This window comes from Etheostoma cragini, chromosome 1, assembly GCF_013103735.1.
Source record: "Etheostoma cragini isolate CJK2018 chromosome 1, CSU_Ecrag_1.0, whole genome shotgun sequence".
Classification (NCBI taxonomy): domain Eukaryota; kingdom Metazoa; phylum Chordata; class Actinopteri; order Perciformes; family Percidae; genus Etheostoma; species Etheostoma cragini.
In genome coordinates, this window is record NC_048407.1 from 2,778,102 (window position 1) to 2,792,368 (window position 14,267).

A 14,267-nucleotide genomic window follows, 5' to 3' on the forward strand; every position below is an offset into this window, starting at 1 on the left:
GGATGCAGCCTTGAGGCAGGCTACCGTATGCCTCATAAGATAGCCATCCTGAGTTGACTTCCATTTAACTGAAATCGGCCGGGGTCCTAAAATCTTTTATTCTGAAGTGTTTCTATCATGATTATTAGTATCTACTGAGTGAGTGTTTGACCCCATAGGCAGTTTGCAAACTGCTATATGCAGTACCTATGCAGTATTATTTATTTTGTATACACCGTAAATCTGATTCATATTCATAACGGGAGTCATGGTCATGACCTTAATATTAAACAGGACCGGGGATTACATAAAGAATTTTGTCTTTAAACACAAGCTGCTGCCCACATCAAAAACAGCCTAAGAGAAAATAAAGGGTGATCAAGCCTTAGAACCTCCTAGAATAATATGAGGCATATACACATACACATTCCAAGACTAAAGTTATGTGCACGTAGAAAAATCCCTTTTTAAACATGTACATTTAGAACACATGACATGCTTTTTATTAATTTGTGATTAATCCCGAGTTAACCAAGGCACTCACACAATTCATTGTGATCAAATATTTAAATTGATTGACAGCCCTGGGTGATGATGGCGCAGTGGATATGACTCATACCTTTTGTAGTGGGAGATCTGGGTTCAATTCCCACTGCGAAAGTCAACCAATGTGTCCCTGAGCGAAACACCTAACACCTGTTGCTCCAGAGGCGTGCTACCTCTGACATATACTGTAATACAATTATAAGTTACTTTTATTTGAATAAAAGCGTCAGCATAATGACATGTGATGTATTCTAAGGCATACATTTAAATAGGACGCTCTGTTAAGTGAATGGGCATTATGGGTGAGCTTAGCCAGGTTACACAACATTCTTCTTTGATCCTGTGCAATAAGCTCTTTTTATTTGAATGAACAGCATACACAAAGTAACTTGTTATTGTACCAGCTTTGTCTTGCTTAGTTTGTTCCTTAAGATGAGAGTCCTTTATTGTCTATGCATTATACATACAAGGAGATTTAGGTGCACCTGAGACAGTGCTCAACAATATACCTATCAAAGATCTCACATTCAGACACATGCAACTCACATGCAACTCACATACACAACTGTCAACCTATGCATGTTTAAAAGTTAAGAGTTTTCTGCAATAAATAACCGGTCAGGTCCCCAGAATCGACTTGCTTAGTTTTATCTGTGCCTTTTCTAAGCTTTTAATTTTAAGTGTATATTTTTTTCATTGATGAAAAAGGGGACATCAGAGTCTGCATGTTCTCCAGTCCACCTCAGATTTGAGAAAAAGACCAAAAAAAAGACCAGTCTGTTCGACGTGGGCCTGGGAAGAACAATCACCCAAACGCAAGGCACTGTTATACTGTGTTTTTTCAAAATGTCACAGCCACTATGGCCACATTATTTGATATGAAATATTCCTCAAAAGGATTTATGGATTGCTTCCTGATGAAATCTTGTACAGTTGCATGGTTACAGGGATCACAAATCTGTTACGTATAATGTGAAAGTTAAAATATGCTGTCCAAAACCTTCTTGGAAATGTGGGGTTAAAAGATGTCATTGTTGCAAGATTGCAAGGCGACTCCAGAGAACGTTAAAATATACTGTAAGCACTCCAGCAGGAGGCCTTTAGGAATGATGGCTTGTCTCTTTAATATTTAAAGCATTTGTGTGGCACAGCGGTAAAGAATATCAACAATGTTTTGTGTGCAAAGTGTTGAAAATTGAGTCAACTTTGCAAGAATAATAAAAGTGAAAACAGTTTGAAAAATGTGTTGTGTTATACCACAAAATCTGGAGTCACTTAACAGAAACGGCAATGTGTTGCCCCCTCGACATAACAGGAATGAAATTAAGCTGGGAAGTATATTAATAATCTGCATACTGTACAAGCTTTTGGAAACATCCCCTCTGTTTTCTGTTTCTGTTTTCTTCAGACTTTCTTGTACTCGGGTATGAACCTCTGCAGATGCCTTTGCTGAATATATGTGTTTGTGTGCATTTAATTGCGTAGGTGTGTTCGTGTGAGTATATTTATGCGTTTCTGTGTCTGAGACTATGTCTATGCCTGTGTCTGTCTTGAGCCCAAGCTTCCTCCCCTTACACCTCTACAGGTGTAAATTGGAATTATCTTTCTCCTTCTCTCTCTTTCCCTCCTTGTCTATTTTTATATCTTTCTCTCTCACACACACAGACACACACCCTTACACGTACCCTTTACCATCGACAGCAGTGCCAGGGAACCAGCCATTGTGACAAACACCTCGAGGCAGACACCCCCGCCATGGCAATCCTCCATCTCTTGTGCACCAACACACACATGCATTCACCCACACTCTCGCAAACTCAAAGGCTAACAGAAGGGACATACTGTACAACAAGTGCAGCTGAAAAAATGATGTGCTTGTATAGCAATAACTTCAGTAGAACAGCAATTGTCTTTGCTTTATCCTGTTTCCTTTATTAATCATTTTGAAAAACTCATCTACAAATCAATAGAATGTAAATCATCCTCCCGCATGTGTTGTGCTAGCGCAGTAGCTATGAACACACACACATAAAAGAAGAAAAAAAAGATCAGAACATTGTCTGGCTGCAATCTGTCATCGTTTCCTTTGGTCTGGGGAAGAGAGATAGTAGGATGCATAGCTCGCGCACATACACTTATCTATGATAGGTGTACATAATATTCTAATTCCAGTGTCTCTTGTGAAACAGCAACCAAGTGAACACATGACAGCCATAGCACCTGCCCCTGCCTCTGAAGATAAGAAGGTCTGCACTTTTAGCCCACACACATACTCACACACACTCACATACACACATATAGAGTAAACAGAGCACCAGTGAGATGAATACAGAGTGGAGGAGTCATTCAAAGCAGAGAGTGGGATGCAGATGAGACGCCTACACAGGACTGAACGAAAGAGTCAGTAAGAGAAAGAGAGAGAGAGACACTGGATGAAATGGAATGCCAGAATGATGGCACTAAAAGAGAATACCAATCAAGTTAACCATGCATATGTTGTTTTGCCATAATAAATTAAAACTTTTAGACAAAAAAACTCAAATAAAGGCTGTGTTCTCCAAAACACAAACACACACACTCTCTCTCTCCCTCTCCCTCATTGCTTGGCTTTTCTTCTCATTTATAAAGGGAACTGTTGTGCCTTTGCAACAGCACATGCAGTGTGAAGGACCATGTTGGTTATTTTTAACTTTGTGTTCACTTTACTCTGGTATCATGTGAATTAGTTCATCACTTTACTTCATAGATCTCAAACAGCTGACATTTGGGGGAAATTTACAAAGAATGGATTGCGGCTGCTGACAGCACCATGAATTGTGCATCCCTTGCAACCTCTACCTCATCTCAAGGTCCAATTCACAAAACATGATATGGACTATATAAAGTGTAGTATAAGTATAAATGTTGCCTTTGCAAGAACACAGTTGGCAAAACAATGGCAGACAAAATGAAACCGGGGGCTGCAGTTCTTGACTTATGAGCTAAAGGCATTCCTTTAAATGTCAGGCAAGGGACTTAGACTAGTGCTGTCAAATGATTCAAATATTTAATCTCAATTAATTTCATAGTCACAATCAACAATTTTCATCAATAAAAGGGTGGAAAAAACACTTTGACAGGGGGGAGGGGGGATGGGGGGGGGATTGGCATCAACTGTGTGCTTGGCCATCAAGTGGTATTTCAGACTGGCCGTGCGGCTCAGTCCACAACAAAATAACACACATTGCTTGGCCAATGGAACATTTGGCAACTTTTAAAAGGAAACTTTCCATTTAGAATCTTATCGGCGTCTCGTGCTCGCCGTCCACTCAAAACCTAACGTTACTACTCTTTGGCCCAAACGGCGTGTGTGTGGCGTGCCTGTTTTGTTTCCGGTCTAGCTAGATCCGTTGAGGGTTTGGAGTTTTTCCTAATGTTACTAGTTGTTGCAACAGCATGTACAAAAAAGTTTAATAGGCTAAAAAGAACAACAATCTTAAACGTTAAAGTGGGTTTGCGTTAACACCGTTAATAACACATTTAACTGACAGCACTCATTTAAACGTGACTGTGTCAGGTGATGCACGGAATGGTGGACCCAAGTGCAGAGAGGAGGAAGGCAAAGTTGAGCTTGAGGGTTTATTTAAATAAAAAGCAAAGTACAAAAAACAAAGGAAGTCCTGAGAGGGGTAGGCAAAAACTAAATCTAGAGTGCAAAATAAAACAAGAACAGGGAATCTGAAAACAAAAGCAGAACAAACCAGAAATAGAGACCAAAAGAAATTCAGGAAGCAAGGAACCAGACACAAACTGACACGGGGTGACACAACACTAGAGTGATGTGACACAGGACAAGGGAAGCACCAAGACTAAATCCAGAGGGTAACAACGTGACAAGAGTCAGGTGACAAGAGGGCTGGGAAACAGGTGGAAAACAACAGGAGCGGGAAAACACAGGAAGTAAAACTAAAGACAAGACGAGAAAGAAACCCGGACTTCAAAATAAAACAGGAAACAGAACATATACAAGACAAGACCAAAAATAACGCCATACAATAATAACAAGACATGACAGTAACCAGGCTAAGAAATAAACACAGGAAAACAGACTACCACAATAAGACAAGACAAAACACCAAACCATAACAGAGTGTTCCAGTAATTCTACCTTAGGTCCAAAGTCCTTACTAATCAACCTGGTACATAGTATAAATACAGCTCTGGGTACATTTACAAAATAGTCCTTTGCACACTACAAACGTCCTAGAACGGGGTCAACTACCCATCTGTAATGGCTTCATTAGCACATCTGGTAAACATGTTCTCACCCCACTTTTGATAGTCCTAGTTAAAGATGCAGTAGGTTCGAGTTATAACACTAACTTTCCGTCATAATTGCTCAACCTGACCCAATCTTCAAGTAGAACTACATTGGCAGGTAATTTAAATACAATTTCAGCCAAATTCCTCTGGCTCCACCTACGGCCTGTAGTGCAATGTGCAAAAATCCACCGCTCCCTGTTCGGATCCTCCAATAAGGGCCAGGGGGTGTTGTCTAACTGCGTGTCAATCACTGCTCATTCACGCACACTCAGTCTCCCTTGTGGGGGGAGGGGCTTCGGACACAGTTTGTGCTTTAGTAGATGGGGGGGAGGGACTGAGAAGTAGTCCTGAATCTTCACAAACCATCCTACAGCACCTTTAAGTCAATGTGTTTTAATGTGTGTTTTAAAAGGATTTTGCTAATTTGTCACCTTGAATAGCAGAAAAAGATACTGATTAACATTACCAACCAGAGCAGGGCAATATATCAATATTATATCACAATCATGATATGAGACTAGATATTGTCTTAGATTTTAGATATTTAGATATAGATATCGTAAAGTGGCATACGCGATATATTTCCCTTGTTTAAAAGGCTGCATTACAGTAAAGTCATGTAATTTTCTGAACTTACCAGACTGTTGTTACTGTTTTATTATTTGTCTTTACCCACATACTCGTATTATCTACAGTACTGCAGAAATGTATCAAAAATCTCATTGTGTAAATATGTTGTGAAAGAACCAATAGTCAACACTATGATATTGTTGTGGTATTGATATTGAGGTATTTGGTGAAAAATATTGTGATATTTGATTTTCTCCATCTCGCCCAGCCCTAATACAAACACAGTAATGCCAACTTCTTTATTTCATATGGAAAGCAAGTATTTACTGATGTAGAATGTTTAGTTTACACACACAGACACACACACACACACACACACTGAACCACATACCCTCTGGTTCCCATCCAGGTCCCTACAGACTTAGCTCCTGCCCCTGAGCGCATGAAAACCACCGTTATCCTTACGTTTGTTGCAGGTCTGATCCGTCTGCGCTCCAGTCCGCCTCCTTACCTACAGGGCGTTGAATATGTCCTCAACGTAACCGCAACGGATGACAACGCCTCGAGTGGACCTCAGGCCTTGTCATCCACAGCCCAGGTCATAGTGGGAGTGGACGACGTGAACAACAACAAGCCTGTCTTTGAGAAGGTAAGAGAGGCGATGGCACATTTGCATCATAAACCCTGTTAGGTCTTGCTTTTTATCTGCTTCTGTTTGTTGCTGTGACTGCTCTCTTGGTTGCCATGCCATTTTTTTACCCATTTTTTTGCCCATCTCAATGACTTCTTACTTATCTTTTTTCTTTACTAGTTCTCTGTGTCTAACTTTCCCATGAAACGCTCCTCCATCACTCCCCTGTCTCCTTCTCTTTGTCTGCCTACATTCTCTATTTATTAGCCTCTATCTTTCCTCTCTGGAGGAGTGATTAGCCGACTTGACCCTCGCCTGTGCTCTCTCGTCTCTCTCCCTCTCATCTGGGTCTTTTAATTAGAGCTTTAAGGGAGCTGGGAGAATTCCCGACCAACCCCCTCTGGAAGCGCTACGTCTCCACCTTTTTTTTTAGCCATGTCTCAATTTTAAATGAGGTGACTTTTCAAGCCCCCCGAGGTCTTGCGAACCAAGATTAGGAGCGCTAGCATGTTGAGTAAACTTTCTGTCTCCTGGGGGAAAGTAAGCACCAAGTGGTTTCCGTTCTGCCTCACATCTTAGCAGGAAGAAACAGAGGGACAGGTGACGAGATGAGAGCCAAAAGAGAGGAGAAGAAGTGATAGAGTCCTGCTCCACAGTGTGTTTCATGTGCTCTGTATGCACAGCTGTAGATGTCAGGGATCTCCTGCTGGCATCATACTCCAAGTATATGACTCATTTTCTCTCTCTGCGGGCACGAAGATTATTGCAACGGACAATTGAAGCACCCCCCCCCACACACACACACACACACACACACACACACACTCACACACACAGACACACACACTCTCCCCACGTCTCTTCAGAGTCAAAATAGATGAAAAAGAAATCAACAAATGAACCAGAAAAAAAATAAGAACAAAGAAAATCAATAGATGGAAGAGAAGACACTGGACAAACAGCTTTTTATTTATGTGTCTTTGGTTGCATATATACACACACAAAAAAACTATGGGGAGAAGGCAGTTCTGGAACAGAAAAGTGAAAAGAGGCTCAGTATTGGTTTCTCAGTTGGTAAAGACATCCAACGTTCATTGGTGTTTTCCTCAGTTGCTGGCAGCCAGCAGCAGGACACTGAAGCGGAAAGGCTCTTTTATCTTGTTTTTATGCCCAATTGTATAAGGTACTGTAGTCTCTCTGAGTCTCTCTGGAACTCAGAGCTGGATCAGTGGACCAAGACAGAAGAAGCAAGAGACACATGGAGGAGAGGTAGAGATAGAGGGAAGCAGGCTCTCTGGAATATAGCCAGATCCTGCTTTTCCCAGTGGCATAAATATCAGATTATAGACACAAGCAGACATACTACATTCATTAACCCCTGTGAACCGCTCTCATAAGGCTATTCACAAAAAATATCCATGTTCGAAATTGCCTGTGGGCCAGAAAATATAGAGCATTGCATCGTTCACTACATGTGTGGATATATTTTTAAATCAAAATGCAAATACCACCATGAACAAAATCAACCATCCAACAAACACAATGTGCTGTTTGCACTGACTTCACCACACTGTACTGTATATTTGATCTCATCCCAATGTATGTTCTTGGTACCCACCAACCTTCTCCAGCTCCTTCTGGGCCTGATCTTAGCTGCCCACTTGGTATTGATCCTAGTCGATTCTAAATTTTATTAGGCGGATAGGTTGGACGCTACTGATCCGCAGGAAATATTTAAGCCTTCAGTGTCATTATAAAATTCAGTGTTGCTCTGCTATGCTATCAGTTACAGCGCATTTATTCAGTCACACACGGCTAAAATCTTTTTATCAAGTTTTGAGTGCCACAGCAGTTCTTTTCCTTATGTTACCTTTGATGGAAATTATCATAATGGGTTCCACGCTTTGAGGATACAGAATTCAAATGAGCGAGAAAAAGGGAGCACTGGTATCAAATTGGTTCTCGTTATCGGCTCAGTACCCTGAGCTGAGGTATTGAAAACAGCATCGGAACAGAAAACGTTTGACTGGTTTATCCATGAGAGCTTCTACTGCAAACTCCTTTGCACCTTGCCTTCCCCAAGGGTAAATCCTGCCACCCTGTGAAGCCAAATCATTTCCTCTGCTTGTGTCTGCAATCTCATTCTTTCGAGCCCAAACCCCAAGATCACAGGTTAGGGTAAGGACTTGGATCCTCTAGTATATCCAGAGCTTTTCCTTCAAATTCAGCTGCCGACTAAACCACCTGTCAGCTTCACATTTCTTCTTACCCTCAATGATGAGACTGGTACAAGATACTCAAACTCCAGCGGAGTACCATGGTGTCAGACAGTCATCCCTACTGCAGCGCATGCTGAGGGTCACAGTCTGATGAACAGTGCTGGTAACTAATTACTTTTAAAAAGTAATTAGTTACAATTACTTGTTACTTTTTCTAAAAAGTAACAAAATTAGATACTCAGTTACAAATTATAAAAGTAACTAGTTACTGAAGAAAGTAACTAATGCGTTACTTTCAAGTACATTTTTAAATGCACAAATGTGACCCCACCTTCCCCCCCTCTTTAACAGAACATAAAATACATGTGCATGTTCAATTATTTATGAAAATCTGAATTTTATAAAAAAATGGACATTTTATAAAAAAATACATACATCTAAACTATTTTAGACTAGCCTCCAATCAAATGACATGTATGTAGATAATATGTCTTGTGGATCTTGTGGATCAATACAAATAACAACATAGATGTTTTGGAACTTTTGATATTAACTCAACTGGAACTATTGATTGAACAGGCCGCAACTGGGCAAAATTAAATAATGATTGTTAAGCACTTCAGCAAAAATAAATAAAAATTGTTTTTGAAAAAGCACCCCTTCTGTTACCTTGCACGCTAGTTGGATTATCGCAATATCACAAGATCATGCAAGAATCACGGGAGCACACAAAAATGCATCTTGTCAGCCTTCAAGTAATGTGCTTTTTTATGAAATACCAGCTTACCGCACCAGTCAGCGTCCGGCACGGAGCTACTGGTGGCTACGAGCGTGGTTTAGCCGCAACTTTTGGTTTAAAACAACAATGGTGAACATGGAAGACAGAGGGTTCATCCAATCACCTGCCAAGTATTCCTTTGAAAGTGCCTGCCCTTTTCCAACCACTTTCCAATGAAGGGTACTCCCTGTTACTCCCGCTGAGCCTTCTGATTAATTGCATGAGTGAATGCCCGCATGCAAACCTGAATGTCTTCACCAAAGTTCCAGGCGAAACATATTAAAGCTTGTGATGACTACAGATGGAACGGTTGAAGGGGAGGGGGGGGGGGTCGAGGAGAGGAGATAGGAAGAATGGGAAGAGGCATGAGGTGAGAGCACATGATTAGATTAAAGAACAAGGCTCTACTGTCATTATTGAGATGTTAAAGCAAGACATCAACCAGCAGTACTAGGGGATTCCTTCCCTTCCACTGTGTCAGTGGCACGTGAGCATCGAAACTCCAGTGAGGCGAGGAAAAAAAGAACTTGAGAGAGAAAGATGAGGGACCAGGAAGGGAGGCAGAGAGCGTAGAGAGTGAGTGAGCAAAACCAAGGCAGCGTTTAAATGAGGATAATAAAGCTCTCTGTGTGTCTGACAAGTTCAGTGATTGACGAAATCTTTCACGGAGCAGCTACCTTGCATTTCACCAAGAACCGAAACCGCTAAATGAATCTTTAATGAGTCAGAGAATTCATGTGGTGTTAAATTGTGAGTAGAGTTAGTGTTTAAGGGTTGAATTTGAACCTCTTGGGAGGCACTATTCTTTTGGGGAAAGCCGTATTACTTAAAACATAGAATGGTAAATAATTCATAAAAAACTGTTTCCTTCTTGATATATTTTTCACATTCAATAGATTATGTGGTTAATTTTTTTATGGCAGAACAACATTGCGCTTAAAAATGTATCTTGTAAGATGAAAATAAAACAATGCCAATGTTGTGGATGGGTCAAACAACACAGGACTTTCACCCTGAGAACCAGGGATTTTGTCCCGCGTGTGGCAGTTCCTTTCCGCGCTCTTCTTCTCCTAACTACAATCGTCCCACTGTTGTCGCCGTCTCCTGCGTGTGACGTTTTTTTTTCACCGTTGTTCTTTTCCTAACCACAACGTTGTTTTTTTAAAGAGCTTTATTAACGTTTTAACAAGTTATAAACAGTAGGCGTACATTATTACAGGGCATAACAGAAAATAAAAAGACAAAAAACAGACATAATTAACATTTAAGATTACTATAAAATATAAAGTATCAGTGCCAAAAGCGCTAGTAAAGTGCATGTATTAAAATGCATATCATAAAGTGCATATGCTAAAGTGCAAAGAGTCTCTTAATGTGCAGTACATCACAAGTTGAGAATGTCCCAAGGAAGGAGCTGTTTTTTTGTCTAGAGATCTTCTTCTTCTTTGTTCAGTGAGCTCTTCTTCATGGCTTTCTAAATCAGTCTGTTGTAAAGCCATACAGCATCTGGTCTTCCATATTATTTGCATCAGCTCCTTATTTTTCTCTAGTACACTACTGTCAATAATACAATACATTACAGATTTATCCAAAATAACCAACATTACACCATAAACTTTTAATTGGTCCCAGTCTTTTTTACTTCTAGAATAGTCCATTAAGAGATGCTGTTGTGTCTCATCATTGGACAAGTTTTAGTTGTTACCATAGCAACTCCAAGAGCTCTGACCGGAAGTCTGTCTACGGGCCATCTCACATCGCAAATGCTCTCCAAAAGGTTCTTATTTTTTTAAATGTCAGGAACTGGGTTCCTTCATCATATAACCACCTTATTTATAATCATTACGTTTAAAAAAAATCTTTTTACACAGAAAGCCATTCCAGTCTATTTTAAGGTTTTCATATTCATCTATAAAATCACCGTAAATAAGATTATACTTTTGACTTGTCTAGCTCTGCCTCTCCTTTCCCTCCACTTCCGACCCAAGAGAGCATTCCTCAAGATGGCTGCTGACATATTTTTAGCAAAAGCAATATTCAATCTTATTCCCCTTTCTACCGCCCCTAACCCCCCATATTCTTTGCTTTTATACATCATTTCTCTTTTTGTTACTTCTCTAGTTGAACCCCAAACCAAATTTACACACTGAATATTTACTGAATTATTATTTTGTGCGATGGAGGAAGGATATTTGTCAAAAACAGGAGTTTGGATAATATAAAGGTTTTGATAATATTGACTCTTGATTTTTATAATTGGTGTTTTTCCTTTTCCCATTTTTCTACTTCCTCTTTGACTTCACAGAGTTTAGTCTCCCAGTTTCTTTCACTTCAGTTTTTGTTACAAAAGGTGAAACCCAAGATTTAATTTCATCATTCACTTTAATGTTGATATCACGGTTGTTGCTTTCCAAACCCCCTCTCTTTTGTCATGATTTAGTTTAGCACCGAAAGCTAATTCATACATGTTCAAGTGATTAGTGAAAATATCCATCTCCATCCGATTTTTAATAGCAACCGTGACATCATCTGCGTATGCCATGGGAGTAACTTTGGGCGCCAGTCCAATGTGTGCGCCAGATATGAGACTATCAGAGTTTATGGATTTAATAAGGGGGCTGATGGCCAGAATATATAAAGCAGCGCTCAGAGGGCTGCCCTGCTTCACCCCTCTCTCTACATTAAAGGACTCTGTTAAAACACCATTTACATTTATACGCTCACATTTAACATATAGACATCTGATCAAATGAATAAAAGTTTCTGGAAAGCCATAAGACTTCATTACAATCCATAAATAGTCTCTAGAAATAGAATCAAAGGCTTTTTTTTTGGTCTAGCCCGATTATATAAAAGTCAGGCTTATTTATCATTTCTCTCAATGTGCAGAGGTTATCCCACATTAAACGGCCTTTTATGGCACACGTTTGATTGCTCTATAATTTCATCTAATATATAATTTAATCTATTTTGAATCACTTTGGCTAATATTTTATAATTGGTATTTATTATAGTCAAATGGCTGTAGTTATCAATGTCATCACCTCTCTTAAACAGTAGACACATTACACCCTGATATAAGGATTCCCCCCCATACAGCCTCCGTTCAGACCCTTATTATACATCTCGTAAAGTCGTTAGTTACATCATCAATATTTAACTGATAGTATATTTCCCACAAGCTCTGTAAAGTTCAGAGAGCTGCATGATGGGAGTTTATCTAATAAAATGTCTTCACAGCCGGTATCTACAGTATATTTGTTTATACGCATCTGCACATAATTCTCTGATCACTTGTCTTTTCTGTTTTTTTATCAAAAACGACAACACCGTCCTGTTTCTTTACAGATTGAATACATTTGCTTTGAATGTGCTGTTGTCTAGCTTTAAGGGTGTGTATTAAATCACCTCTATTATCTGTATTTGTTTGTTTATAAGTGTTTTATAATATTTCATGATATAATCTATCTATTTGCGCTTTTATTTCCAGCATGATTTCATCATCAGTTTGATCTTTTCTTCATCTGTTTGAAGTTTTTTTAACATATCGTTCCATCAAAGCATTATTTTTATTTATTCCTTTAAATTTGAATCTGAAGAAATCTTTTAATCTTTGTTTTACTAATCTCCATAATTCTATATTATATTAATTTATTTAGACATTTTAATTTAACATTTGATGAATTTCTTGTTTTAATTTAATATTGATAAATCCGAGTCCTCCAGGCACTTTGAATTTAACTTCTAGAAACTCCGGGTTTCTAAGGACTCCGAAGACAAGATGGTTTTATGTATAATATGTTTAGAGAAATCATTTACTACTGTCCCATAATTAATTACCTTAAAGTGATTAGAAACATACACTACCGGTCAAAAGTCTAAAAAAAGAACTAGAAACAAAATCTAAAATGAAATGAAATTAAAAATAGGCCTACACATCAGTGTTTTTATGTGAGAATTTTTACACAATAACAAGACTCTTAAAGTAAGTTGTTATTGGAGAATACTGTAGGAACTGTAAAATAACAGTATAACTGCAACCAAAGAGCTGGCAGTCTAATACTTTAATGTTTGATTTCCAAACAGCACAGTACTGTAATATTTCTACAGTACTAAACAGTTGTTGTAGAGCACTTTAGAATAACAGTTTCAAGCTGTCAACTGTAGCTGCTAGTAGTTTACTGGAATTTAACAGGAAATACATATTTTGATTCAATCTGTTAATTGGGCTTTGTCACATATTTCTTTTAAAATAAATGTGTGTGATTCTTGTTTCCTTTGACTATGCTGTATTTCTGTTTGAATTGTAACGGGTGTGCTGTCTTGGCCAGGTCTCTCTTGGAAAGAGACTTCCTGGTTAAAAAGAAGCTTAACTTCAGACTGTACTGTAAAAACATTGGGACTAACTAGGTCATATTCGTTAGTAATTATATTAAAATCACCACACAGAATATTTTGTAGCCAATTGTCAAAAGCTCTCTAAGTCTTTCAAATAATTGAGTTTTTCAAACTCTTTCCAGAGCAGTGTACACTTTTATGACACAATATTTCTCACCCCTATAATATAAATCAATCATAAGTAATTACTGGAATTAGGTCTTGTCTTCGTATTACAACAACATTATTCGTTTGAAAAAATATGTACCAACACCATCGGCTTTACTTTCCCCAATAGATATTATACTTTGTCCTTTGTTCCACCTATTACAAACATTTCCTGTTTACCAAATCCCAGTGAACACATCACCAGGCAGCTATTGAGCACCTTTGCCAAAACCTTTCCAATGGATGTTGAGATTCATGACCCCTGAACCCACTACCACTGTCTAGCTTACAGTACACAGGACAAAAAAACTGTAGAACATAGATGGATGGAAATGGTGCAGGACCCAGGGTTACTTCTTTTCTTTCTATATTCACTCATTATTTTGTGTCCATGTTGCAGTTTTTGTCCCTGTAAATAATCTTTAATCTCTCCTTTCAAAATAAATATATTCCACCTCCCACATACTCTATATTACCGTTTCTAAAGATAGGTCTAAGTCTCTCCATGCTTTCACTGCTCTGCTCTTCTAATAATATTATTATAACTGATCCCCTGTGGGGAAAGTTACATTTTACACTCTGTTTGTTAGTAATCACTACACACAGGCCTGAAACACACATGCTCAGGACCTATTCATGCACTAGTTGAGAGATGTCAGAATGAGTGGGCTGCCAGCTGGACCAGCGGGGGGGGGGG

The 14,267-nt window shown here is 39.0% G+C and overlaps 1 protein-coding gene across 2 annotated transcripts in view; it reads left to right on the forward strand.

Annotated features, from left to right (window-relative positions):
* si:ch211-186j3.6 (neural-cadherin) overlaps positions 1 to 14,267 on the forward strand; it is a 302,735-nt gene that overhangs the window by 121,291 nt on the left and 167,177 nt on the right. For both annotated transcript variants that reach the window (XM_034874840.1, XM_034874848.1), the window contains exon 8: positions 5,874 to 6,046. In XM_034874840.1, the coding sequence (XP_034730731.1) occupies positions 5,874 to 6,046 (173 nt within the window). The remainder of the gene's footprint in view (positions 1 to 5,873; positions 6,047 to 14,267) is intronic.